The following is a 26,710-nucleotide window of genomic DNA, read 5'->3' as shown; positions in this document are numbered from 1 at the left end:
CGACCCCTAAACCTATATATACTATCGGAGCATTTCCATATGCTCACCCTCCAACAGGTTCTCCCACTACTCACTCAGGGGGATTTCCTAGCTACGCTAGACCTGAAGGATGCATACTTCCACATACCAATACACCCTTCACACAGGAAATACCTCAGATTCACCATTCAAGGGAATCACTATCAGTTCAAAGTTCTCCCCTTCGGAGTAACAACAGCACCCAGGGTCTTTACCAAGTGCCTGGCGACAGTGGCCGCGCATCTGCGAAGACAAAATATTCACGTCTTCCCTTATTTGGACGACTGGCTAGTTCAGGCCAAGTCAGCATAACAATGTGCCACCCACATGTCCCACACCATTCACCTTCTTCACGATCTGGGATTCTCACTAAATTACCCAAAATCAAGTCTCCAACCTGCGCACGTACAACAGTACTTAGGCGCTACAATCAACACTCTGGCTGCCACAGCTCAGCCAACTTTAGTGAGAATCAACAGCATGCAACTGCTGATCTCAAAATTCAAACCTCAACACTCCCTTCCGGCGCTAGTGTTCATGCAGTTGATAGGCATGATGGCCTCCTGCATCTTCATAGTCCCACACGCGAGACTACATATGCGCCCGCTTCAGGAGTGCTTAGCACGTCAGTGGAATCAGGCTCAAGGACAGTTGAAAGACCTAGTGTTGGTGAGCGGTCGGGCATCCAACTCTCTGCATTGGTGGAATCCACAAAACCTTTGCAAGGGCCGACCGTTCCAAGAGCCTGTTCCACAAATAATACTGACAGCGGACGCGTCTCTCCAGGGATGGGGAGCTCATGTACTCAATTACACAGTGCAGGGACTATGGACTACGCAACAAAAGAAGATGCACATCAACCTTCTGGAACTGATGGCAATCTTCCTGGCAATAAAAGCATTCAAAGTACTCCTGTGCAACAAGGTCGTGTTGATCCGGACGGACAACATGACTGCCATGTACTACATACAGAAGCAAGGAGGTACACACTCTCCACAGTTGTCTCATCTGGCTCAGAGCATGTGGAAGTGGGCCATTCAGAGGAACATATTCCTCATGGCGGAACACCTCCCAGGCAAAGACAACCAGATGGCGGATCTGCTCAGCAGACACAGCCACCAGATGCACGAGTGGGAGTTACACCCATCAGTACTCCAACCGTACTTCCAGCAGTGGGGTCATCCAGAGATAGACCTATTCGCCACAAGGGAAAACGCAAAATGCCAAAGCTTTGCCGCCAGGTTCCCACATCCACAGTCGCAGGGCAATGCGATATGGATGAACTGGTCCGGCAGATTTGCGTACGCTTTTCCCCCAGCGCCGTTGATACCGCTGGTAAACTTGTAAACTTGGAGATTTATAGAGCGCAGTTGTTGCCCGAAGGCGTCCAAGCGCTAGGATAACCGTGACCTATAGAGAGCAGGGAAGGGGAGAAAAAAGAAAAGACAACGGTTTAGCAGGCAGATGTGAAAAGGTGGGTGTTCAGTTGCTTGCGAAATATAGTAAGGTTCTGGGTGGCTCTAAGATGAAGTGGTAGAGCATTCCAGGCCTTAGCTGCGTTGTACATGAACGTCCTTCCGCCGGTTCTAGATCTTTTTATTCTTGGGACTACTGCTAAGAGAGTCTGGCTGGAACGAAGACTACGATTTGGGATGTAATGAGTGATCAGATCACGGGTAATGATAGGTCCCATGTCCCAGAAGGCTTGATGGGCTATACATAGCGCCTTGAACAGAACTCTCTGCCGGACCGGTAACCAATGGAGGCTAGTCAGTCCGGTCCTCACTGAGTGTCTGTGCGGGATTTTAAGTAGGAGGCGAGCTGCGCTGTTCTGTACAGTTTGCAGCCTCCGAAGGGTGTATTCTGGTGCACCCAGATAAAGTGCGTTGTTAAAATCAAGACGGGAGTGAATGAGCCCTTGAATGGCAGCCTGCTTGGCTTCCAGGGGGAGGAGGGGGAAGATTTTATTTAGCACTCTCAGAATGCCAAAACATGTGGCTGACAGTTTTGTGGCTTGGACATTGAAAGACAGTGAGCTGTCCAGCCATACCCCAAGACTTTTGATGGTGTTTTTTGGGGTTGGAGGCGGTCCTAGGCATGGGGGCCATAGGGAAGGGGGAAGTGCCGGCTCTGAGGGTCCTAGGAGCATCAGCTCAGTTTTTTCTCCGTTCAATTTCAGGGATGATGACGACATCCAGCTCCTCACTTCCTCCAGGCATTCTCTGAGCCCGCCTGGCGCAGTTCGAGATGCCTCCTGCGCCAGTGAGACCACCAGCTGCGTGTCGTCCGCATATGAGATGATTTTAACTCCAAATGGGCGGACGACACTGGCCAGTGGTCTCATATATAGGTTGAATAGAGCAGGGCTCAGAGAGGAGCCCTGAGGAACTCCACAATTTAGAGGTCTACTGGAGGAAGCTGAATCGCCATCAAAAACCCTGAAAGATCTGTTCCCCAGAAAGGATTCAAACCATGCCCAAGCTTTATCCTTGATCCCCACACAGGACAGGCGGCTTAGTAGGGTGTCATGACACACTGTGTCGAAGGCCGCGCTTAGATCAAGGAGGATCACTGCCACTGATCCTCCCTGATCCAAGATTTTTCTCGCTTCCTCTACGACCATGAGGAGGGCGGTCTCTGTCCCGTGCTTAGGTCTGAAACCCGTCTGAGTGGGATCCAGTATGTGGTGGTCCTCTAGATAGTTCACTAACTGTTGGTTCACATATTTCTCGAAAACCTTGCTCAACCAAGGGAGCAGAGAAATAGGGCGGTAGTTAGCCAGATCAGACGGGTCCAGATTGGGTTTCTTGATCAGTGACCTAACCATGGCCTGCTTCCATACGGGTGGAACGGTGCCAGAGGAGATGGAAGAGTTTAATACCTCTCTGATGACGGGCAGGATGGTATGGGATGCTGCCATTAGGATGTCAGGAGGGGCAGGGTCGGCCGGAGAACCTGATTTGACACTGAGGGCTAGTGATTCTAAAGTGGGGAGGTCTAGTGGGGGAAAGTGAGTTAAGCTGTAAGGGGTGGGGGAATGTGGCAGGCTAGGGAGGTTATTAGGTTGAGTAGACAGGTCGGTGTTTGGGGTAGAAAAAGTTGAATACATTTTATTGATTTTCTGATAGAAAAATTCGGCAATGTCATTACATTGGGTGACAGATTTCTCGACATGCACCACAGGGGATGGGTTCGTTAGCTTTTTAATGATCTGGAAGATCTCTTTGGGTTTAGATCTAGCATTCAGGATATTTTCGGCGAAATACGTCGACTGAGCTGCTTTTATTTGAGTTTTGTACTCGTTGATGGTTTCACGGTACCGGGTTTTGTTATCCGCCGATTTGTCTAAGCGCTGGTGGCACGCAAACTGCGACAGCACTCACTGACACTCATCCTGGTTCCTCCAACATGGGCACGCCAGCCATGGTACACCACCTTTCTGGAACTTTCCGTGGTGCCGCATCAAAGGCTGCGGATCAAACCCGCGCTTTTGACGCAGAACCATGGAGAAATTCAACACCCAGATCCGCAACAGCTGAACCTGGCAATCTGGCTCCTTAAGTCTTAGAGTTTGGCTACCTAAACCTGACTGTATGGAGATCATTAAGGAAGCTAGGAGACCCACTACCAGACCTTGCTATGCAGCCAAATGGAAGAGGTTTGTCATTTATTGCAACAACAATCACATTAACCGGCTAGACGCATCTATTCAGAACATAATCTGCTATCTATTACACCTATACCGATGCAATCTGGCATACACCTCAATACGTGTCCATTTAACAGCAATAGCAGCCTACCTCCAAAACAGGCAGCACCTCTCTTTATTCAGAGTGCCTGCCATCAAAGCCTTCTTGGAAGGACTTAAACGGGTGATTTCCCCCAAGGCACCCCCCAGCACCGGTGTGGAACCTCAACTTCGTCCTCACCAGACTAATGGGTCCACCCTTTGAACCTCTCCATTCTTGTGAGATTCAATTCCTCACCTGGAAAGTGGCTTTCCTGGTTGCCATCACTTCCTTAAGAAGAGTTAGTGAACTCCAGGCACTAACCATTCAGGAGCCATTTATACAAGTTCACGCAAACCGGGTCGTACTACGTACCAACCCCAAATTCATGCCTAAAGTAATATCGCAGTTCCACATGAACCAAACCATTGAACTGCCTGTTTTCTTTCAAAACCCACAAAATGTCGCTGAGAGGATGATCCACACACTAGATGTAAAGAGGGCCCTCATGTACTATATTGACAGAACTAAAAACTTTAGGAAGACTGAACAACTCTTTGTTGCCTTCTCTCCACAACACAAAGGCAACGCCATTTCCAAAGCAGGTATAGCCAGATGGATCGTTAAATGTATCCAAATTTGTTATCAAAAAGCTAAACGCACATTAACGATTCCACCACGAGCCCACTCAACACGGAAGTTAGGGGCGTCCATGGCTTTCCTGGGAAACATTCCTTTACAAGAAATATGTAGAGCAGCCACATGGTCCACTATACATACATTTACCAGACACTACTGTGTAGATGTACACTCAAAACAGCAGGCAGCTGTAGGACAGGCTGTTCTCAAAACTCTTTTTCAGACTGCTGCAGCTGGCACGGGTAGCCGCCGCTAATAGGAGGTACTGCTGTGTATTCTATGCACAGATATGAATTCAGCAGCCCACATGCCTCGAACTGAATATGCTACTTACCAGTATGCATCTGTTCTTGGCATGTAGGGCTGCTGACATTCATATCGCCCACCCTCCTCCCCGGCGCCTGTCGCAGCTGCAGCTCTCAGAATTACTGTATAGCATGGTCATCACTTCCTGTATCTACTCCATCACTGCCACAATGGCGAAAAACAATCTGGGGATCGAGAGGATGCCCATGCGCACTGTGGTCCAGGGGAGGAGTCGCCCATCTCAGGATACTTCGAAGACTCTTCCAGGACAACAATGTGCAATCATCCGGAGCCAACACTAGGCGGCGATCTATGCACAGATATGAATGTCAGCAGCCCTACATGCCAAGAACAGATGCATACTGGTAAGTAGCATATTCAATAAATCATCTACAGCTGCTTGCAGTATTTCTAGCGCTCAAAGCCTTCCAGACTCACCTTGCAGGTAAAACTGTCCTGGTCCGCACCGACAATATGAGAGCCATGTATTACATACAGAAACAGGGAGGGGGACACACTCTCCTGCTGTCACGCCTTGCACTAGCCATTTGGAAGTGGGCCATACATCACAAAATGTATCTCCTAGCAGAACACCTCCCAGGAGTAAACAATCATATCGCAGACCTTCTCAGCAGGCAGAGACAATGGATTCATGAATGGTAACTTCACCCTCAGGTTCTTCTGCCATTCTGTCAAATATGGGGGTTTCCACAGATCCGTTCGCCACATACCAAAACGCAAAATGCCCAAACTTCGCCTCCAGCTACCAACACCCATTGTCCAAAGGCAGTGTTCTGTGGGTTAACTGGTCAGGGATATTTGCTTACGCTTTTTCGCCTCTCCCACTCATTCCACTACTGGTTTAGAAGCTCAGACAAACATCCCTCACACTGATCCTAGTGGCTCCCACATGGGCATGTCAGCATTGGTTTACTACCCTGTTAGAACTCTCAGCTGTTCCTCATCTAAAACTACACCTCACATCCAGTCTCCTCACACACAACCATGGACAGATAAGAACCCCAGATTCCAAGGAACTCAACCTAGCCATCTGGCACCTGAAATCATAGAGTTTGGTTATCTAAACCTTCCACCAGACTGTATGAACATTGTTAAAGAGGACAGAAGACCTACTAAAAGGGCTTGCTACGCAGCTAAATGGAAGCGGTTTGTTATAGACTGACAGAACAACCATATCAACCCCATAGATGCTTCCATTCAAAATATCATTGGTTACTTACTACACTTGCAGCAGTCAGGATTGGTATACTCATCCATACACTTACATTTTGCTGCAATAGCTGCATACCTTCAAAATAGACCGCATCTGTCGCTTTTCAGAATACCTGTTATCAAGGCCTTTACGGAAAAGTTATTCCACCAACACTTCCACCTGCTCCGATGTGGAATCTTAACATTGTCCTTACCAGAGTAATGGGTCCACCCTCCGAGTCATTGCATAAATGTGAACAGCAATTTCTCACTTGGAAAGTCTTTTTCCTCATTGCTATTACATCACTGAGGAGAGTGGGTGAGCTTCAGGCACTAACCTAGAGGAACCATTTTTCAAACTATACAAAAACAAAGTGGTTCTTCACACTAACCCGAAATTCCTACCCAAAGTGGTATCTGCCTTTCACATCATTGAATCAGTTGAGTTGCCGGTGTTCTTCCCTCTTGCAGATTCAGTGGCAGAGCGAGCTCTACACACTTTAAATGTTAAACAAGCCTTGTTGTATTACATTTAAAGGACAAAACAATTTTGTCAAACTAACCAGCTTTTTGTAGCTTTTGCTGCACCACACAAAGACAATCCTATTTCTTAATCGGGTATTGCTCGGTGGATTGTTAAATGTATCCAAACATGCTATGCAAAAGCAAAAAGAACTTTACCAATACCCCCTAGAGCGCATTCCACCTGCAAACTAGGGGCTACTATGGCTTTCTTGGGAAACATCCCAATAGCTGACATCTGTAAAGCTGCAACATGGTCTACACCGCACACATTCACCAAGCACTATTGTATAGATGTGTTAGCGAGGCAACAAGCTAATGTAGGCCAGGCAGTTCTTAGAACACTCATTCAGACAAGTGCAACAGCTACAGGTTAGCCAGCGCTTTGGCAGAATACTGCTGTATAGTCTATGCAAAGCATGTGATCTACAGCTCACATGCCTCGAACGGATAATGTTACTTACCCAGTAAGCATCTGTTCTTGGCATGTAGAGCTGTAAATTCGCATGCGCCCTCCCGCCTCCCCGGCTACCTATACCTGTTGCAGTTTCTTACTCGTATAAATACACATGGACATCTTTATTCTACACTTATTAACTCCCTTCTCACCCTCTGCGGGAAAACGATCTAATAATGGAGTCCATGCCCACTATCACTGAAAGGAGGAGTCACCTACCTCGTGACTCGAAAGACTTCTTCGAAGTAAAACTAAGTGCAAACATACGGACCCAACACTGGATGGCAGGAGAATGAAAAGCATTTGAATCTACAGCTCTACATGCCAAGAACAGATGCTTACTGGGTAAGTAACATTATCCGTATCATGATGAAACCCATGTGTTACAGGGCTGTGTGAAATATTTAGATATTTCATAATAACCTGTTAAATGTTCGATATTTTACGGATCCCTTTGAGATTTTCTTTTACTCACTAATGAACATGTAAGATAAAACCTGTTGACAGAAAACAAGTAAGTAGTTCGTAGAAGTGTTAAATTAGAATGGGCTGCTCAGATTGTTAATGACTGTGGGCTGCCTTCTTAGGGGTGATGTCCTATTGTCCCTGCTCCAGCAGGGAGCAGGCGAAATGAGAAATACATGGCTCATAGCACAATATTCTGGCACAGAGTATGGCGTAAGGAGGACTAAAAAGCATGCACCCTCCTTGAGACATATTGACCACTAGGGGATGAAAGGGGACTTGATAGCGGATAGAGCACACAAGCGAATTATGATTCTGGTTCCCATGCGCCAAGCTGGAGGTAAGAGACTGGTCATAAACAGTGGTAACTTGTCATGCCAGGGCTTTGTGCTCCCCAGTTGTAGGTAAATAACTTCATTCACTCAAACTACAGTTTTGAAGTTCGCTCTCAATAAATGTTTGAGATCAAAAACCATGTTAATTGATACTGGTTTTGCCTTTGTCATTCTTCCTCACAGTAGTATTTTTTTTAAACTGTAAACGTTTGGTCAGTTTACTTTTACATTTTACTTACTCCTTTCTTGTGTTTGTTGACTAGCTAAGTTTCTTTGCTGGAAAGGAAAAGAGAAACAATCCCTTATGAAATTGTCAGTATTTCTTGTGCCATGCATCAGAAATGTATATGACTTGCATAGAGCTGCCATTTTTATGCTTGTAATTTTTTTTGTTTTTCAGGAAGGAAGACAATTGTTTGAACAGGAGCTGTATGTTAATTTCACTTACAATTGTCCTAGAGTGTACTTCCATACCTTTGCTGCTGATGTAAGTCTTGCTAATTATTTATTTAGTGAGTACAAATATCTATTATGTGCACCCAGAAGCATTAATGGACTTATAATTATCATGTCTTTGATTCACATGTGTATTTTAGTTGCTTTAAGAATTGCCCTCTTATCGCTCTCTGACCCCTATAGTCTCCTGCTTCTTTAGCTAACAGGATTCCATCCTCCTTGAGGATGAAACCGAAGGTCCTAAATATGTGGTAGCTAAACGCTTTCCTTTTAGTTTTACACAGGCCCTACATTCACAGCACACACATTCCACCTCACCACTGCATCCTGTTCCTTCAGTCTTACCTTCTTGCTGCTCGATACTCACCTCTCGGGTGAATCTTCCAAAGAGGTTCAACTCTGGATCCTTATAGCTCACCAATTAATCTGCCACAGTAGGGCCCACTTCTCACCACATAGTGTAATGTAGCAACACGGTGGCTCATTCAAATTCAGTTTAAGGTATGGGATCCTTTCACCTCATCCAGGATCTTAACAGGAGAGAGGTCTTGGATATGTTTCTAAAGTGAAACCTCTACTCGGAGACTACCTCTATAGAATACTCTTAGAACTTGGGTGCAGATTCTTCTAGTCTTCGTATCAGCTCCAACCTGCTCACTAATTACCATACACACAGATTCAAATGAACCCCAGCCTAAATAGTCAGTCAATCTGCAGCATTGGCCTGGTCTTAAAGTTTTACCCACAGTAAAGCATGCACAATATTCACACAGACAATTTCATTTCAAATGTGAACACACATCAATTATCAGATCTAAAACACACTCCGTCTAAAGCAAAAGAAAGGCATAGTACTGTTGCAGCCAATTTCTTCTGAAAAGCAGCTCCACGACACTAACCTGCCAGACGATCTTCAATTCAATAGAACTTTATTCGGCCGTAAAAGCATACAAAGATGCATAAAACTGCATGAGAGCAAGCTTATCATACTGCCAAATGAAATTGTATGTACATAAATATGTAGAAGACGTATACTAAAACTCAGTGCCAAAAAATGACTCCAAAAATGCAGTTAAAAGGTAGCTAAAAATACAGTTAATTAGGATACATAGTGCCCCATACGGCTGCACGGAGGAAGTTTTACAGTGGCACATGTTTCTTCATCCTCGAGTTGTTGAAGATAATGATGGGCCTGAATACAATGCTGGAGATTCCTGACCTTTAAAAGGGGGGGGGCTACATTTTGAGGATAATATATATATTTTTTTAAATGTAACATTGACGGTCTATATACATTGTTGCAGGGGCAGACTCTAAGATCAAAATTGTGCTGGTATCTGAGTGGAAAGCAAAGCAAATATTTAATCACGTCCGTTCTAAAGCGGAATAGCAACAAATGCTCTCACTGACCTCTGGTATTCCACAAGTAGCTAACAGAAGATAGCTCAAAATTTAAGTGCTGATATTTGGCAACCGGTTGCTTGGAGCGTTTAACATTTGTCGTCATGCAACTCAGATAACAATAAAACTTGTACATGCTTTCTATCAGGAAAGGCAAGGAGTGCTCTATCACAAAAAAAAATATGGTTGAGGCCGATCCCATCAAATGATTTTTTGATGTACGCCAACCATGGGGTTAGTAGGCCCTTGTCGCATGCGAGACAGTCATTGATTATATCTCTTGTTAAGTACTGCCTCCTCTTACCGCCAAATAGATAACCACAGCAAATGGGGGTTTGTTGATGATGAGATCACGCAGATAGTTTAAACCCAGTTCCCTGTGGCACTGTGGAGTGGTAGTTAGTGGGCCAGCCAATATTTTCCTGAGAAAACAGTATTCCTCTTTCCCTCTGCACAGTCATCTATGCCCCAGATTTCTGCTCCATATGAAGCTATCAGGACACATTGGGCAGCGTATATCTGCAACAGAGGGATTAACGCCCTTCCCCTCCAGAGGGGCAAAGGATGCTAAGACGTGATTCAACTGCACTGGACAGTTTTTCTCTGCACAAGGATAGTTGTGGGGCCCAGGAGTCTGATGAGCTAAACATAACATCAAAATAAGAAAAAAGTGCCTGTATTAGTTAGACGGTGAGGGCTGGCTTTAATGCTTGTAAGTTTAACACGCTTGGGACCACATGGCATGAATGCTTTTGCGAAGTTAGTTGTTAACTCCAGGTTGGCCATAAAGTGTATGAAAGAATCCACTAGCAAAGTGCAAGGCATTGGGGGTGTGGGCAGTTAGTATGGTGTTGTCCACATAGTTAGACTGGCAATGGGACCCGTGTATCCTGGAAACATCAGGAGTGCTAGAAATTAACTTGGAGCTGAGTTTATTAATATAAAGAATAATTTGCAATGGTGCGAGGGCACAACCTTGCTGAACTCCCCGCCTGCTGCTGATCTCGTTCGATAGCATCGGCGTGGAGTTCTTTCAGAATCCCTACTTACTGCAGATTCCTTACCTTTTGAATATTCCCCCAGGCCTCAGACTGCATGCCGCAGGGTGGTGCCATGTGGCTTCGCACTGATGCCGTTCTGCTCCGGACGTGACGTGCAGGACTAATATAGGCACCACTCCTGCGTGCTAATGTCTGTTCCTTTCTTTCCACCCCACCAGATGCAGATCCGGTGCTACCTCTCCTTTCTTCGAAATCCATTCACCTTTAAAGTTATACAGTGCACAAGGGAAATGTCAACTCACAAGACAATAATGTTTAAAACATGTAAGGACAGTTGCAAGCAAATGTCTGTGAATGTCTGTGACAGATCCTCATCAGGTTTGCCTTGGGTTGGGCACAACTCTTAGGCCTGCATTAATTGTACATCAATGAATCCATAGGCCTTTTGAGCTGTGAGGCAAAGCAATACGTCACCAAGACTCTGCACAGGGTCCATTCCAAGTACAGAGGTTGATCTCTGTTCCAGTCCAGAAGTCTGTCCTGAAGACCATTTTCATTTTATTCTCAATCCTCGGATAAGTTCACGAAAAAACATAAGTCCAAACAGGACTCTGCCCCTTCCTGACACTCTTGCTTACCTTAAAAGGCGCAAGGTGTGGCCATGCCTTTTGGTCTTACTCCTGAAGTCAAATGGCGTTTGAGGCTAATCTGCAATTTGCCCCAGCACCACTCAAGTTTCTAGGTCTGTCTGTGACACTGAGAGTTCCACTAGGCCATGTTGCTACTCTTCTGATACCTTCTGACTCTCTCTGGCATGCCTCTGGGCCCTATGGACCCGAGAGGCCCTCCACCTGGGATACCAATAGTGGATTCATTCTCTGCGCAAATTGGACCCCCTGACCCTGTTGCTGGACAACTACCTGGGCCCTTGCTGACTCCGTCTCGGACTGCACCAGTTTCCGGAACGTTAATGCTAATGACAGTCAATGCTGTTGGAGGGGCACACCCCATTGTACTCTCTGCCTGCGAGTTTGCAGGGTCGCAACGTCGTCCAAGGCCAGCGATCTGTGTCCATTTAACCACAGCCATATCCTGATTCTTTTTAGCTGCATAACATCCCAGTCCTGCACAGGACTTATGGACTACATTACTTGTTTGGGATGGACTCTGACAAGAACATGATGCAGGAGTTGAGGTAGGACAACCATACTATAAAGAATACTGGTATGGGAACCTACAAGATGCTGGTGGCCTAAACACCTTCCCTGACACTGGTCTTCTCACACTGCAGCCCTGCCATCGAAGAAAGTGCCTCCTTCACGGTGGTGATGCGAGGGGGGGAGGGAGGGGGGGGGGGCAGAATTCTTTTTTTTTTTTTTAATAATCTGTTTATTTAACATAAATAACTTTGGTCATGTTACACAATATCGTTCAGTTATTTCACAAGGTATATGTGCATCAGTTTACACAAGCATCAGTACGTACTGTTCAAAGAGTAAGGCAGAGTTATATTACATATATTGTAGGTCACACTGCACAGTGATCTTCTGGGGAAGAAACAACTGGTGGTTCACATATCCCCCCCCCGGTACGCATTCCACTTTGTCCAAATCGATAACCACTTTTTGGGGCACCCCCGAGCAACATATACAGTTTTCTCACGGACCATGCACCAGTCCATATCTTCCTTCCATTTCTTTAAGGTGGGAGGTGCAACGGCCCCCCGCAGTTTAGCTATGTTGCGCTTGGCCACTGTCTGCCCAAGCGTGACCCACAACCTCCCGTGTATGGGTAGATCTGTGGGCTCCCACACATTCAGAAGGCATCTCTTTGCCTCAGGTAATACGGGCACCCCCCACACCGCACTCATTACTTTCAGCACGCCTCGCCAGTAATTATGGATGACTGGGCACTCCCAGAGCACATGTAGGAATGCGCCCTGCGTTCCGCAGCCCCTCCTGCACATCCCGTCCTCACTACCGCCCATGTGGATTAATTGTGTACCAGATAAGTAGACTCTGTGTAACACCTTTAGCTGTATTAATTTCAACTTTGCAGGGATAGCCACCTCCTTAGGTGAGGAGAGTGCCTCCTGCCATTCCTCATCATCCATCTCCAAACCATCTCTTGCCCATTTCTCCCTGAGTGCTGAGAGGGGATCAGGTGCGTGGTGGATGATCTTTTTGTACGTGAGAGATATACATTTGTCTGGCAGAAGTCAGTCTAGCAGTCTATCTTCGAGTGGGGATGCCTCAGGGATCTTCGTGCCGGCGCGTATGGTGGTCTGCAGGGCATGTCTGATTTGCGTGTACCGGAAGTGTTCTGATGCCGCCATTTCGTATGTCTGTTGCAGTGTGGCAAATGGCACTACGCCCTCTCTTCCCCACAGGTCCCTGATATGTGAGATGCCGATGAGGTCCCATTTTGCAAACCCTTTCGTCCGTCCCAGTGTACCCAGTCTCTCCGTATCCCATAGGGGGGTTGCTAATGTGAGTTTATTGGCCCATCCCAGGGCTTTAGTTGCCATATGCCAAACCTGGACCGCATGTTTAGTTGGGCCCGTGAGTGGGTATTTGTTCGGTCTTTAATATAGGGATCTTGTGAAATCACCCCCCCGGTAGTAACCACCTATCCATCCCGTATGCTGGGGCTTCTCCACTGCCGTACTGGCAATGATTTATCGCGGCCAAGTGTGCTGCCCAATAATATTTCTTGATGTCGGGGAGGGCTATACCGCCGTCATACCACCCTAGCGTGAGCTTGCTTAGCGCAATACGGGGTCTACCGTCCCACAACAAGTCTCTCTGTAAGGACTCGACCTCCCTAAAGAAGGTTTGTGGTACAGCGTCTGGGTAGTTTTGGAGAGCATACAAGAATCTAGGCAAAGCCATCATTTTGAAGAGTGCAGCTCTCCCAAGTAAAGATAGGGGTAATTTCTTCAAGACCTCCACGTCTCGCCTGAGCCTTTGCAATGGAGGCATCAGATTTTGGTCATATCGTCTCCTAACGTCAGTGGTTATGAATATCCCCAAGTAGCGGAACCCCTCTTTCGCGATCTGAATTGTGCACTCCTTCGGGAGGACGGGGGCCGTTCCACGGAGCATGTAGATCACCGATTTGCTCCAATTGATACGAAATCCTGAGTTTCTGCCGAAACTGGCAAAAATGTCTAGGATCACTCTGAGGGAGCGGGCAGGGGAGGCTAGATAAAGCAGTATATCGTCTGCATACAGCGATATCCTGTCCTCCCAACCCTCAGTCCACCGTAGGCCACGGACGGCCACGTCTTTTCATATCCAGGCAGCTAGCGGCTCAAGTGACAGAGCGAATAGCAATGGTGACAAAGGGCAGCCCTGCCTTGTACCCCTACCAAGTGTGAAGACGTCAGAATTCTTGTTGTTGACCAACACGGTCGCAAGCGGTTCAGAGTATAAGAGGCGCACCCACCCTATAAACTTGGGCCCGAAACCTAATTTCTGAAGTACTGCAAACAGGTAGGCCCATTCGAGTGTGTCGAACGCCATGGTTGCATCCAATGACACCACCATAGCATCCTCCTGGATTCCGGGGCAACGCCCCAGGACTCCGTGAAGTCGCCTGAGATTGAGTGCAGTATTGCGGTGAGGCATGAATCCCGACTGGTCCGGGTGCACTAGTTTGGTGATAACAGTACGGAGCCTATTAGCTAAGACTTTGGCTAGTATTTTGGGTTCCGCATTAAGGAGCGATATAGGTCTGTACGACGAGCACTCCGTTTTCGGCTTCCCAGGTTTAGGGATTGCCACTAGAGTGGCTATACGCTGGTCTCTAGGTAAGATCCCCTTTTTCTGGCTATCATAGTACATTGCTTTCAGAAATGGCGCTATCCTATCTGGTTTAAGCTTGTATAGTTCGATAGGGAGACCGTTGGGTCCCAGCGCCTTACCCCCTTTGAGATCGCCTATTGCTTTGGTTAGTTCTTCCAACGTAAGCTCGTCTTCCATTTGGTCTCGTTCCTGATCTGTCAGGGTGGGCAACCGAATGTCAGCCAGGAAGTCAGAAGAGTCGTCTTCCGTAAGGTCCGACTGTCTACTGTACACCTGTTCAAAGTGTTGAGCGAGTTCGTTCACTATGTCGCCTGGCTCAGTCAGGATCTTCCCCGAAGCACTCGTGAGTTCGGGTACCACCCGCTGTTCCCTTTCCTTCCTATCCAGCCAAGCTATGAGTTTGCCCGCCTTGTCACCCTGGTCATATATGCGTCCATCCCTCTCGCTTGCGAGAGTTTTAGCTGCGTCTGTAGCGATGGCTTTATGGGGGCAGAATTCTTGACATCCAGACCCCTATCTTAAAGTTCACGAAAAATATTTTTATTGAAGTCCCTCAGCCAAGGCAGACCAGTACTTATCCCATGAGTAAGCCTGTTGCTGATTTCTCTGCTTAGTTCTAATGCTACTCCTCAGATCAATGTTAAATGCTAGTTGGACTTTTAATCTTTATCCTTTTAATGGAGCTTATTTTATTTGTTTTACTCTGATATATTGTGCACTATATTTTGTGTTTTTACTGTGATAACTGTGTTCCCTTACTGTTTAGCCTGCTTGTACTCAAGCGCTCTGCTTGCTTTCCCTGTGACTTCTCCCGGCCTTACCTGGTTCTCGCCCTGTTCTTCTGCGGCTGTGTGCCGTTTGTGTGACGGGCGTTTCGAAACCAGCCAGGCCAATCCCGGCTACTTCCGGCCTAGCTCACGGCATTTCCTGTGGTGCACAGTATAGTGCTTACCATCACCACACTACTTAACCCATGCCGATGCAGACACGCTGCTGGCACGCCAAAGCAAGCACGTCTGCGTGGATCCAGCTGGGGCCAGGGGCCAGAACCCCTGCCCATTTTCAGCAAAGCACCAGAACCTATTCCTCTCTGGCCCTTTTCAAGCTTAAACCCATACATAATGCCTGTTGCCAGGTTTTCCACCCTGCTACCTGCCCTATGTACTGCACTAGCTGCCAGTTTGATAGCATTTCTACCTTCCAGCAGCAGACTGGCTCCCAGCTTCTGACTGGTGTGGAGGCTCCTTGCCCCCATGTACATGCTAAGACTGTTTATTGCATGCCTAACAAAAGTCTTAACTGCCTCTCCTTTCCCAAACATCAGCTTCATCTATTTCCCTTTCTTGTTGATGCTGATCCTGATGTGGTTTTCTTAACCAAAACCTGGCTACATGATGGGTCCTTGCCTGATGTGATTGCTGCACTCCCTGACAACTTTGCGCCGTTGGGTATAGACCTCATAAAACAGGCGGCGGTATCGACATTGTTTTTAAGAAACCTTATAACTATAAAATTGAGGAACTCCAGATTACTGACTGCAAAGCCTTGCTTTTCTCTATTCCTTTCTCTCCTAAATTCACTTTTTCGGATGCACTTCTCTATCGTCCCCCTGGGCCTTATACCAATTGGGGCTTAGCCCTTGCTGAATCACTGCCCCCATATATTTCTCTGGGTGGCAAATTTTTTAGTGCATGGTGACCTCAACTTTCCTCTTGAGGACTCCAATAACAAATCTGCATTAGCTCTCATTATCGACCTGAAGACTCTTAACCTCTTGCTTACTAACTCCTTACTTACTCACTCAGCGGGGCATCTCTTGGACCCCATCTTTTCCAATCTATTAACCTGGTCTGCTGCACCTCCTATTCAGCTCGGCTGGTCTGACCACTTTGCCGTTCCTTTCATTATCACATTTTTCCTGGCCCCTCCTTCTCGACCTAACTTAACGCCAAAATCTGGGAATGGTCTAAACTTGATATGCCAGCTTTTAACGAGCGGCTCTTAAATACAATCCTTATTACATCCCAGCCTGACCCAGATCAAATTTCTGTGAATCTTTGGCTTTTGGAGGCTATTGACTCTATCCTTCCCCTGTTAGCCAAACCTCAACTCAGAGTGCATCCTCCTGCCCCGTGGTTCACCATTCTTTCAAACTCGATAACAAATATTGCGAAGTCTTAGAGAGACAATGGAGGAAGCACTACGCCCCAGAGGCTAAGTTAGTTTACCTGGCTGCACTACAAAAATACCATGATCTGTGTAGATCAGCTTGTGCCTCTTTCTATACGGAAAAGATTACGAATGCCTAACATTGCCAGAAAACTCTGTTCAAAGTTGTGAAAGAACTTTTTGCAGGTAGTACCCTTCTGCCTTCTCCTTCACTCTCGCTCCATCAATGCAACGAGTTTGTAAATAATAAAGTAGAGTCTGTTCATGGTCAGCTAGATTCTGACCCTTCCCATCAAGACCGCTTTATATTCCCTACTACTCCTTCTTTTGATCAGGCCGACACATTTTCCCAGGCCTCCTCCTCCGACAAGTTTCGTCTAATCAGGGCCTTGCTCCCTCTGGATTTGGTCACTCTTCAATCTTTGTTGGGAACTTTCAAGTCCAGCTCCCCCATCCAAGCTCAGACTTTTGGACGAGTCAGCCCGGAGCGTGATTCTTACTCTGCTCAATACCTCTTTAAGCTCAGGTCACGTATCTTTGATTTGGAAACACGCTCTTGTGCTCCCTCTATTGAAAAAGACCGGTCTCGATCCTCTCTGCTGGTCAAATTACCGCCCTCTATCCCTCCTGTCTGCCTTCTCTAAGGTCTTGGTAAGACATATTAACTCCAAGTCTCATGTGGGTCTCACAATTTATTTAATCCGTCAGTCGGGCTTTCGTTCTGGGTGCAGTATCGAATCGGCTTTGCTTGGTGTCACTGAATATCTTAGGCAACAGCTTGATTGCGGTGGTACGGCACCTCTCATTTATTGGACCTGTGTGGCTTTTGACACATTCCATCTTGGCTGACCGTCTTGAAGCCTCAGGCTTTGTAGGTGCACCATTTACAGCTCATTCAAAATGCGTCTGCCCGTCTTTTTTTCTGGCTCCCTCAACACGCCTCAGTCTCACCTTTGTTCCATCCACTCCACTCGCTCAAGGTGAACAAACGCGTCGAGTAGCTTTATGCTACATGTTTCAAGCTAAACACTGTTTGGCGCCCCCTACATACAAAACCTGGTCAAACCCTATGTACCCACTCAACAGCTGAGATCAGCCAGCCTTTCTCTATTTTCTGTTCCCAGAGTACGGCTCACTCGTCTGAGAGGCCTCTCGTTCTCATTCCTTTGACCCAAACTGTGGAATTCTCTCTCTCTGAAACTTAGGATGTGTCATTCACTTTTAGCTTTTCGTAAGAAACTAAAGACCTTTATTTACAACCAAGTATAATCCTCTCTGTACTATTATCTGCAACTATGGCTTGCGCATTGTCCTGCTCAGCGCCGGGAAACCCTGTTGTGTATCTGCACGCTTTATAAATCTTTTATTATTGTTATTATTATTATAATTATTATTATTACTATCCCCTGTTGTCCTTTATTGAGACCCTCATCAATACCTTCTTTGGGGCCTGGGCTAAACCTTCCTCTGGTCCCCTAGTGAATTGCCAGTGACTCAGCACCCTTCCCCTGCGAGTTTGGTGGGCTAAGCTTCTACCCGTGGGACAAAGCAGAATGTATTTCCAACTATTCCCCTGGATAGAGAGTCTTAAGAGTGGAGACCTTTGAGAGAGGGTGTTTTCTTCTACCGGATTGGAATTTCAGTGGGTTAATGCCAGTTGCCTGTTAGGCCACTATTCTCATGCTCTCTGGGATTTTGTGGCTCAAGTCCTCCCAGGTGTTCAGGTAGGCCTTGTCCCCATCTTAACCCAGGCCAAACAGGAGGGCTGTGAACCTGCAAAATTCACTTTCAGTTCTGGCCTAGAAACCAAGGACTTCATTTTGTGAGCGATAGGCACTGCTGTCTCCATCCAACACCATACCTGACTGAGATCATCCGGTTTCTCAGGGGAAGTTCAGTTGTTTCTAAAGTGGACTCTGCCTTGGAGTGTTTCAAAGGAAACCGGGTCACAGAGAGCCCTTTGTTCCTTTCTGCTTTGTCATGCCAACCACATCAGCCTTTTTGTTCTTCCTGCTACTGTGGCAAGGCTACCCCCCTGTAGACAGCTCAGCAGGATTCCCAGACATTTTGTGGTGGTGGCACCCACCAACCCTGCAGTCAGGGTTAGAGCACCAGTCATTCCTTTGCCTTGACCTCATGTGGTCCCACCTGCGAAGCCTCTTTATCATACCTTTAGTATAGCACAGTAACCCGGTTGGTAGACAGTATTCAACAATTTCCACCGGTGGGCAAGCCATAACATCGGACAGGTGGGTCCTGCAAATTGTCCGGAAGGAATACGCTCTACCTTCCGTGCCACTCTGCTGCAGATCCCACCATTTCCTGAATGACTGGCGGAGGATCGTTTGTCAGTCTTACAACAGGAAGTGCATGCCCTTTTGGCTAAAGGAGCAATTGAGAGGTTGCCTGTGCAGCAATTGAATCGTGGCTGATATTCCGGCTCCTGCCAGGTGCCAAAGAAGGACAGAGGCCTTCGTCCTGTTTTAGACCTGCACCCTTTCAACACCTTGCTTCAGAAGGCCTTGGTCTAGTCTGCTCTCGACCCCAGAGACTGCATGGTAGCATTCAACCTGCAGGACTTCGATTTTCCACATCTCCATCCTGTGGGTCCACAGGTGCTATCTGAGGTTGGTGGGAAAGGAGAATGCAAGTTCACTGTGCTCCCCTTTGGTGTGACCAGCTCCCTTCGGGTCTTCACAAAAGTGATGGTGGTGGTGGCTGCACATCTTCAGAAGTCAGGGGTCCTGGTCGTCTCCAATCTCAATGACTGGCTGGAGAAGGCGGGTTCACCCTAGGCAGTCATCACCCACCCTTAGACTATGGTAAACCCCCTGTCATCCTCTGGGTTCACTATCAAAATGCAGCTGTCACACCTGAGTTCTCCCCAGTTGCTCCCTTTCATTGGAGCTATTCTGGACACTGTCTGGTTTTGTGCTTTTCCTCTGGAAAGGCGAGTCTAGGATATTCAATCTAATCTATGGTCCAGATCTTTTAGCTGCTGTCCTGGATTTCAGTGGTTCAATCTGAAGGTACTGGGACTCCTGTACTTTGGCACCCTGCTGATCACACACACCAGATGGCATTTGGGGGCTCTGCAGTGGGATTTGAAGTCATGTGGGCCCCACATCAAGGGACCTCTCCGACTATGTCCAAATTGCAGAGGAGACTACAAAAGACCCGCAGTGATTGTTGTTCGACCAGGATTATGTCATGTCTGTGGTAGGCCCCTCTGCCTACCCCAAACGGTGCTGACAGTAGTGAACGATACCTTAATCCTGGGTTGGGGTAGTCATTTGGTAGAGTTGGAATTCAGAGGCCTCTGGTCCCTGGCTGAAGTCTGGCTCCACATCAACCTGCAGAAGCTACAGGCCACCCGCTTGGCTTTTAATAGCCTCCCAGCCCTCCATCAAGGGAAGCCTGGTGCAAGTGTTCATACGGACAACACCATCATGTGGTAATGCAACGAACCGGGCATGGTGGGGTCGTACTCCCTATGCCGGGAGGTGCTCTGCCTCTTAAAATGATTGGACAACCAGTGGATGTTTCTGGTGGTTAATCACCTGGCGGGATCTTTGAACACCAGGAAGGATTACCACAGTCGCCTGTGCCTAGCAAATCACGAGTGACAGTTATACCTGGAGGTGACGCAAGAGCTTCATCTCTTCTCCACTGCCAAGAACGAGCAATGTCCGCAGTTTTACGAGATTAAGTTCCCAAGGCGTCTCTCTCTCTCTATTTGTCAGGTTCAGCCTACAGTGGCACTTGGTGCTCCTATATGCCTTCCCACCGATATCTCCCTTGCCTGAGTTCTGAAGAAGATCAGAATCTACCAGGCCAAAGTCGTCCTAGTGGCTCCTGATAGGGCACAGGGAGATTGGTATCCAGAGATCCTGGACATAAGCATCTATCCTCCAAGAACACTGCCCATCCTGGAGGATCTGCTGTTGCACCAGCAAGGCAGAGTTCTTCATCACAACCTGCACAACCTTCATGCGTGGCATTTGAGAGGTGACAATTCAACACCTTGAACCTTCCTTTGTAGGTGGTTGATATCCTCTTGGCAGCCCAATGTCACTTAACAAAAAATGTATACGCCTGTCGTTGGGATAAATTTGTGGTTTGGTGTGCAACAGATAGATCCCCTCCAGACCATGCTAACTGATGTTTTGTTGTTTGCTCTCTACCTTCCCCTTGTTCAGCAAGGCTTTGGCCATGGCTACCGGGTATCCTTCTGCCTTTTTACAATTGACAGATCAATCTTCATTGTTTAAAATCACCTCTTGTGGTGCATTTTTTGTGAGATTCCAACATCTGTTTCATCCTTCTCCCTTTATTATGCTGCAGTGGAACCTTAACCTGCTCCTCATGTATTCGATATGCACTCCCTTTGAGCTGATACACCGCTGTCCCTTGTGGCTTCTCACCCTCAAGACTTTGTTCTCCACTGCCATAACATCAGAATAGTGGGTGAATGAGCTCCAAGATTTCTTGTTTCAACCTGCTGGGTGCCACCTTTTTCCCAGATAAGCTGGTTCAGTGAACTCTGGCATCATTTATTCCAAAAATTGTGACGCCATTCCATGTTGGTCAAACCATCACCTTACTGGTGTTCTATGCTCCACCCCACCATTTTAAGGAGGTGGAGAGACTTCATCTCCTGAACCCCAAACAAGTGCCAAGTTTCTACATAGATTGTACCAGATACCTCCAGGTGAACGACCAGTTCTTAGTGGCATTCGCGTGAGCAATGGAGACCAAGTCGTGCAGAAAAGGTCCATCCCCTGAGAGTTTGGGAGGGGTCCCTGTGGGTTTGGGAGGGGCCTCTGCTGCCCCCCCCCCCCCCTGTTTTGGGAGTGCGCCGCCCTACCCTGCTTTGGGAGTGCCCCCTTGTCGGTTTGTGAGCCTCCCCTTGGGGGGTTGGGAGGGCCCTCCACTGGGTCTTTACCACCTGTCCCACTCCTGTCCCCAGCCATGAGCCTTGGAGCCACGGAGAAATCCAGATCGGCACTGACCTTCCCCGGCGCCGGTCCCAATGCCGGGGATTCTCTATCCCGACTCGGGGCTAGAGGACAGTTGACCGATGCAGACTAAAACCATGCCTTCGAGGGTGGAGAGCTAGTCTTATGGGCTGGTACTTGGGGAGGTTTGGGAGGGGTTACTGGACCATGAGGAATATTACCCCTACATTCCTACATGGACTGGTGTGAAGAATTGGCGGATGCTAGCAGACTATACATCTCTCCAGATACTGGCATGTTGTCTCTCCCCCTACCGTAGCTACGGAGGAGAGGGTTTCTTTTGCTATGGTGGTGAGAAGGGTGACTAAAGTCCTGGACCTTAGCCTACCCTCCCTGGCAGTCAAGACTAATGTCTTGACGGAGGTGCTTCAGTCGGGAGTAACCAATAGGAACTGCTTCTCCCATTTAATTAAGCCCTTGCGGATATCCAGCTGGTGACTTAAGCCAAACCCTGTACAGGGGCTCCTGTGAACAGAATGATTACCTGCAGCCACTGCACTGCCCCAGGGGACCCCAACTTCCTCTCGCAACACCCTACACCAGAGAGCTTGGTGATCCAAGCCTCTACCTCCCATGCAAATCTTGGGTCATTCCCTACACCCCACATGATAGGGAATCGAAGAGGTTGGAAATCTTATGGAAGAAAATGTTTTCTTTCACCAGCCTGGCACTGTGGTCTGTGAACACCGTGTGCCTTTTGATCTGTTACTCACAGGCCCTGTGGGATTCGTTTGCCAGGTGCTGCCCATGGTTCCAGAAGAAGCCCGGACCATTCTCTTTCAAGCTATGTCTGATGGAAGAGATGCAGCGAAGTTCACGATTCGATGTGGGCTGAACACGACCGACACACTGGGCAGAGCCGTTTATTAGTTGATGGCTTTATAGCTCCACACCTGGATGAGAACAACTGGCTTTTCCAGGGATGTCCAAGCAGCACTTATGGACATGCTTTTTGATAGCTCCTGTTTCTTCTGACACAAGGTGGGCTCGTCGCTTGAGCACTTCAAGGATAGCAGAGCAGCCAGGTCCTTCTGCCTTTCAATGGCCCCTCGACAAACTCAGCCTGCTTTTCGAAGCGAAGGAATGGGCTTTCAACCACGTCTTTACCAGCCCAGCCTCCACGCTGCCCAAGCTTTCCAGCCGAGGTGGCCGAGGACGTGGTACCCACAGACCCCGGGGATCGGGCAGTCTTGAGTTCAGGCCAGTCCACCACTCCTTCAGCAGCCGCAGCCTCCAAACTCCTCTAGTTTGCCTTTTTGCCATCATGGGCACCCAGTGGGAGGCAGGATACGCCATTACCTGGCCCACTGTAGGTCGATAACATCAGACCGCTGGGTTCTTCAGATTGTTCAAAGGATCTACTCCCTCCCTTTCTTGTCTACCCCTTTAACTATGCCACTCACTTGCGACAGGCTGACGGTGGACCATCTCTCCTTGCTCTGCCAGGAAGTTATTCCTCACTTGGCTAAAGGGTGCCGATGCCAGAAGTTGTTTGTGGGAGGTGCAGAGCCGGCCCAGGCTCAGACTCCACTGCGGAGCCAGGTCTTGAATGACGGCGCTCCCTCGTCTATTCGGATGACTTTGACGGACGGGACAAAGTTGATTACCTCTGACTTCTTACTCTTCTTGTGCTTATGGGACTTACCCATAGACAGAAGTACAACAGGGCTCTTGGGCTCTACCCCACTCCACTCTAATCTACCCCCAATCTCCCTCGATCCACTCAACTCTACCACAATCTACCCTACTACCAGTGCCCCTTGGGTGTTCACGAAGGTGATAGCGGTGGTTGCAGCTCATATGCGGACATCAGGTGTGGCAGATCAAGAATGGCGTTTCCATCTGGAGGTGGTGCAAGGTCTGTTTCAGCTGCGGGGAGATCCTTGGTTAGATCTATTTACCACCACCTAGAACGTGCAATGTCAGCAGTTCTGCATGCTAGAATTTCCAAGGTAGCTCTCAATCTGAGGCACTTTTCGTCTCAAATGGAGTCCAGGCTTCCTGTACTCCTTTCCATCCATATCATTCCTGCCCAGAGTCCTCAAGAAGATCAGAAACAACCCAGCCCAAGTCATCCTTGTGGCTCCGTTTTTGGGCTCTGAGAGTTTGGTATCTTGAGCTGTTGAACATGGCATTCGGTCCTCTGATCTGGCTGCGTCTTTGGAAGGATCTTCTGTCCCAGCAGCAGGGGAAGATCCTCCCCTTGAGCCGGTCAACGCTCCACCTTCATGTGTGGAGATTGAGCGGCAACAGTTGACATCTTTCAACCTTCTACCAGAACCCTGCCCTGTTATCTTGTCAGCCCTCCACCAATACTATGTACGCCTGCTTTTGCTTCACATTTGTTGCATGGTGTGCAGAGAAACCGGTTGACCCTCTTTCTGCTACCCTTTCTCAGGTCCTTCTCTTTATCCTTTCTAATTCTCAGTAGGGTTCTGCTCCGGGCACCCTAAGGGGCTATCTTTCTGCTATCTCAGCCTTTCTTGCCTTGTTTGATCAGCCATCCGTCTTCAAATCCCCTGTTGTAAATAGGCTCTTGAAAGGTTTGCAACACGTTTCCACCTTCCCCCTTCAGCATGCCCCAATTCGACCTTAATCTGGTCTCAAATTTCCTGATGTGTGCTACCTTTGAAGTAAATCAAGAACAAAATCCAGCCCTCGTATATATATAAAGGGCCTACAACCTAGGTCCCATAGTCAAACAACACTAGTAAAGAGCTGAAACCACAATCTGGTGTGCACAAAGTGTTAAACAAAAAACAAAAGATTAGGCATAGTAACTAGATACGAAAATATAAATTTCTGGTTTATTTGATTCTTTTTTTTGCTTATATATACACATTACATAGTTTGTGACATTGACTGTTTTTTGTACTTTTTGTTTAATAAAAAACATTTGGTGAAATTAAATAATATGAAGAAAACAATACATAGTATTGATATATCAAGAAATAACAACATTTCCCACTCAACATTCAACTCATACATACCCACAATCATTCATCACAACTTAACGATCATAAAACAATTGGAATGGTGAGATTCCAATGAGAACAGATATATCATACACATGAGTAACAAACAAATAAAATACACAGGTGCCAGGAGTACAAACGCCAGATGAAAAAACAAACAGATGAAAGATACAGATGTCAGGAGTACAAGCGCCAACGCGCGTTTCGGTGTACGACCCAGACAGAGGTCACACCTTCATCAGGGCGCAGAAAAATAAGTAGAGGGGGACATGAGCGATACCTAGGTTTAATCAAAGGAAAAATATATAAGAATTATGTATATATATCAATCATTAACACACATTACGTAAAAATTCCACTTATCAGATACAAAACATAATCAGTGAGGATCAGCTCAAAAATAGTGTACATACATTGATATCATAATATTATCAAAATATTATCTAGGGTCCGGTCGGTACCCCAAGCGAGCAGTTTTAGAACAGTACCTCCAAACAAACATAAATCAATCGTTCATAAAACACAATTACAAATTTCTAGTGAAAAGCGGATAATGGAAAGGTGAAAGATAGGAAGAAAAATAATAATGAAGAGACTAATTTGTGATGCACAACCAGTAAATTCATAGCATTAATATCAGAAACAACACATATACGGTAGACAAGGGCGGTCTTACGTGTTTTGATTGGAACGTGCCCTCAATAGTCTAAGTTAAGGGATACATCAATCATGAGAGGGAGTTCCTCGAATCACTAGCTCTTCTCAGGACCAGGTTATCTGTGAGGGGCAGAAAGCAACAACGGCCGTTGAAGGTAACAAATTAGTTTTTACAGAGTTTTAAGGGGGGGACTGATCGGACCAGCGGTATGTCAATCGGAGTAACCTACCAATCGGATGCTTTCTGAACGATGTATTTACATAACCACAAGATGGGTCATATCATATAAGTTTGGATAGCAGACGTGGACTACAGCTTCCAAGGAGAATATTTGCTGGCCTACAAAAAGAGATGTATATATATCTGATCAGGTTCGGGGGTCTGTAGAGTAAATATCAAAGCATGAATGAAAACATCACCTATTTGATCGTCAGGATACGGAGAAAATATGCGTAAACCCACCTGTTACAAACGTGCGTTGTAAAGGCATTAAAGTAAACGATCGACGTCTTCAATAGGCCCCTGAAGGTTCAGCAAACCAGATGAGGGTATAGAGATATATACGGCTCGGGCTACTGGCTCATGAATAGTTTCCTGCAAATGAGAGGGCAGGATATGTGTAAAAATAGCCGGTCGAGAACACGATAGTGACAAACAAACATTGGCGTCCCAGAAAGGGATGTGGCTAAATATACTCTAGCGGGATGCACAAGATGAAATACATACTCTTAGTGCGTTGTGGGTGTTCGTAAAGTAATTAAACAGCCCATTTACCGGTGGATTGGTAAGATCGGAGCGGATAAGGCCTAAGGGAGTGCGGCAGTAGTAAGGGGCAGAATACTTACAGCAATATTCGAGCAACATCATCCGTTCGTCATGGTCCTGTCGGGCGTGAGTATAGGATCAATTTCATCAGGTGAAATCGATCATATTTAAATGGTGAAGCGGAAATCGTTCTCCAATGGGAGAATATGTCCCGAGGTTAGGCATGGAAGCAGAAAGGAGACTAAGCCATGTGCTAGCTGAGTATACGTGGATAGGCGCGGCCATGTTGGAAAAGGGATTTCGAGGGGAGATGGAAGGGTAAAAATAAATTAAATTAACGCCCGCAGGGTGACAAATAAGGAATAACATGAATAGGTGAATAGGGGGGGGGAAAAAATTACGGGGCAAGTACAGGTTGACAGTAATAGGGGTATTTAGTGGGAAAATGTTTTCCTTGAGAGACAACACGAGGCGGGGAGTCAAAGTCAGATTAGTTAATGGCCTTTTCCCTTATGCAGATTTCATTCAATCCGAGATGACCGGCATCGAGATAAGGCTTCAGAACGTCCATCTTATCTTTCAGATGGTTATAGGATCTCTTAGGTAATGGCATTTTCCCATTGGATGATTTCATTCAATCCATGATGAACGGCATCAAGATAAAAAATCCAGAAAGTCTCTCTTTTCTTTCTGATGGTATTAGGGTCTCTACCAGGGGAGGAACGGATCTTTTCAAGAATGGACCATTTAAGGTCCTTGTCATTATGGTTGGCACTGAG

General features: G+C 47.0%; 1 protein-coding gene and 1 long non-coding RNA gene across 3 annotated transcripts in view; one reads left to right on the top strand and one right to left on the bottom strand.

Moving 5' to 3' along the window:
• The window catches only part of WASL (WASP like actin nucleation promoting factor), a 321,008-nt gene that overhangs the window by 131,165 nt on the left and 163,133 nt on the right, over window positions 1-26,710 (top strand). For both annotated transcript variants that reach the window (XM_085654202.1, XM_085654200.1), the window contains exon 3: window positions 8,083-8,169. In XM_085654202.1, coding sequence (XP_085510328.1) covers window positions 8,083-8,169 — 87 coding nt within the window. The remainder of the gene's footprint in view (window positions 1-8,082; window positions 8,170-26,710) is intronic.
• On the bottom strand, window positions 24,322-26,061 carry LOC146856157 (uncharacterized). The gene is made up of 5 exons (XR_014981441.1): window positions 26,012-26,061; window positions 25,629-25,760; window positions 25,396-25,505; window positions 25,185-25,285; window positions 24,322-24,788 (listed from the first exon to the last, which is right to left on the bottom strand). It is a non-coding gene; the product is annotated as an uncharacterized LOC146856157 (long non-coding RNA).

The sequence above is a fragment of the Triturus cristatus genome, chromosome 4_1, assembly GCF_964204655.1.
Source record: "Triturus cristatus chromosome 4_1, aTriCri1.1, whole genome shotgun sequence".
Classification (NCBI taxonomy): Eukaryota; Metazoa; Chordata; class Amphibia; order Caudata; family Salamandridae; genus Triturus; species Triturus cristatus.
Note: the sequence above shows the minus strand (reverse complement) of the source record. Positions and strands in the feature narration are given on the sequence as shown.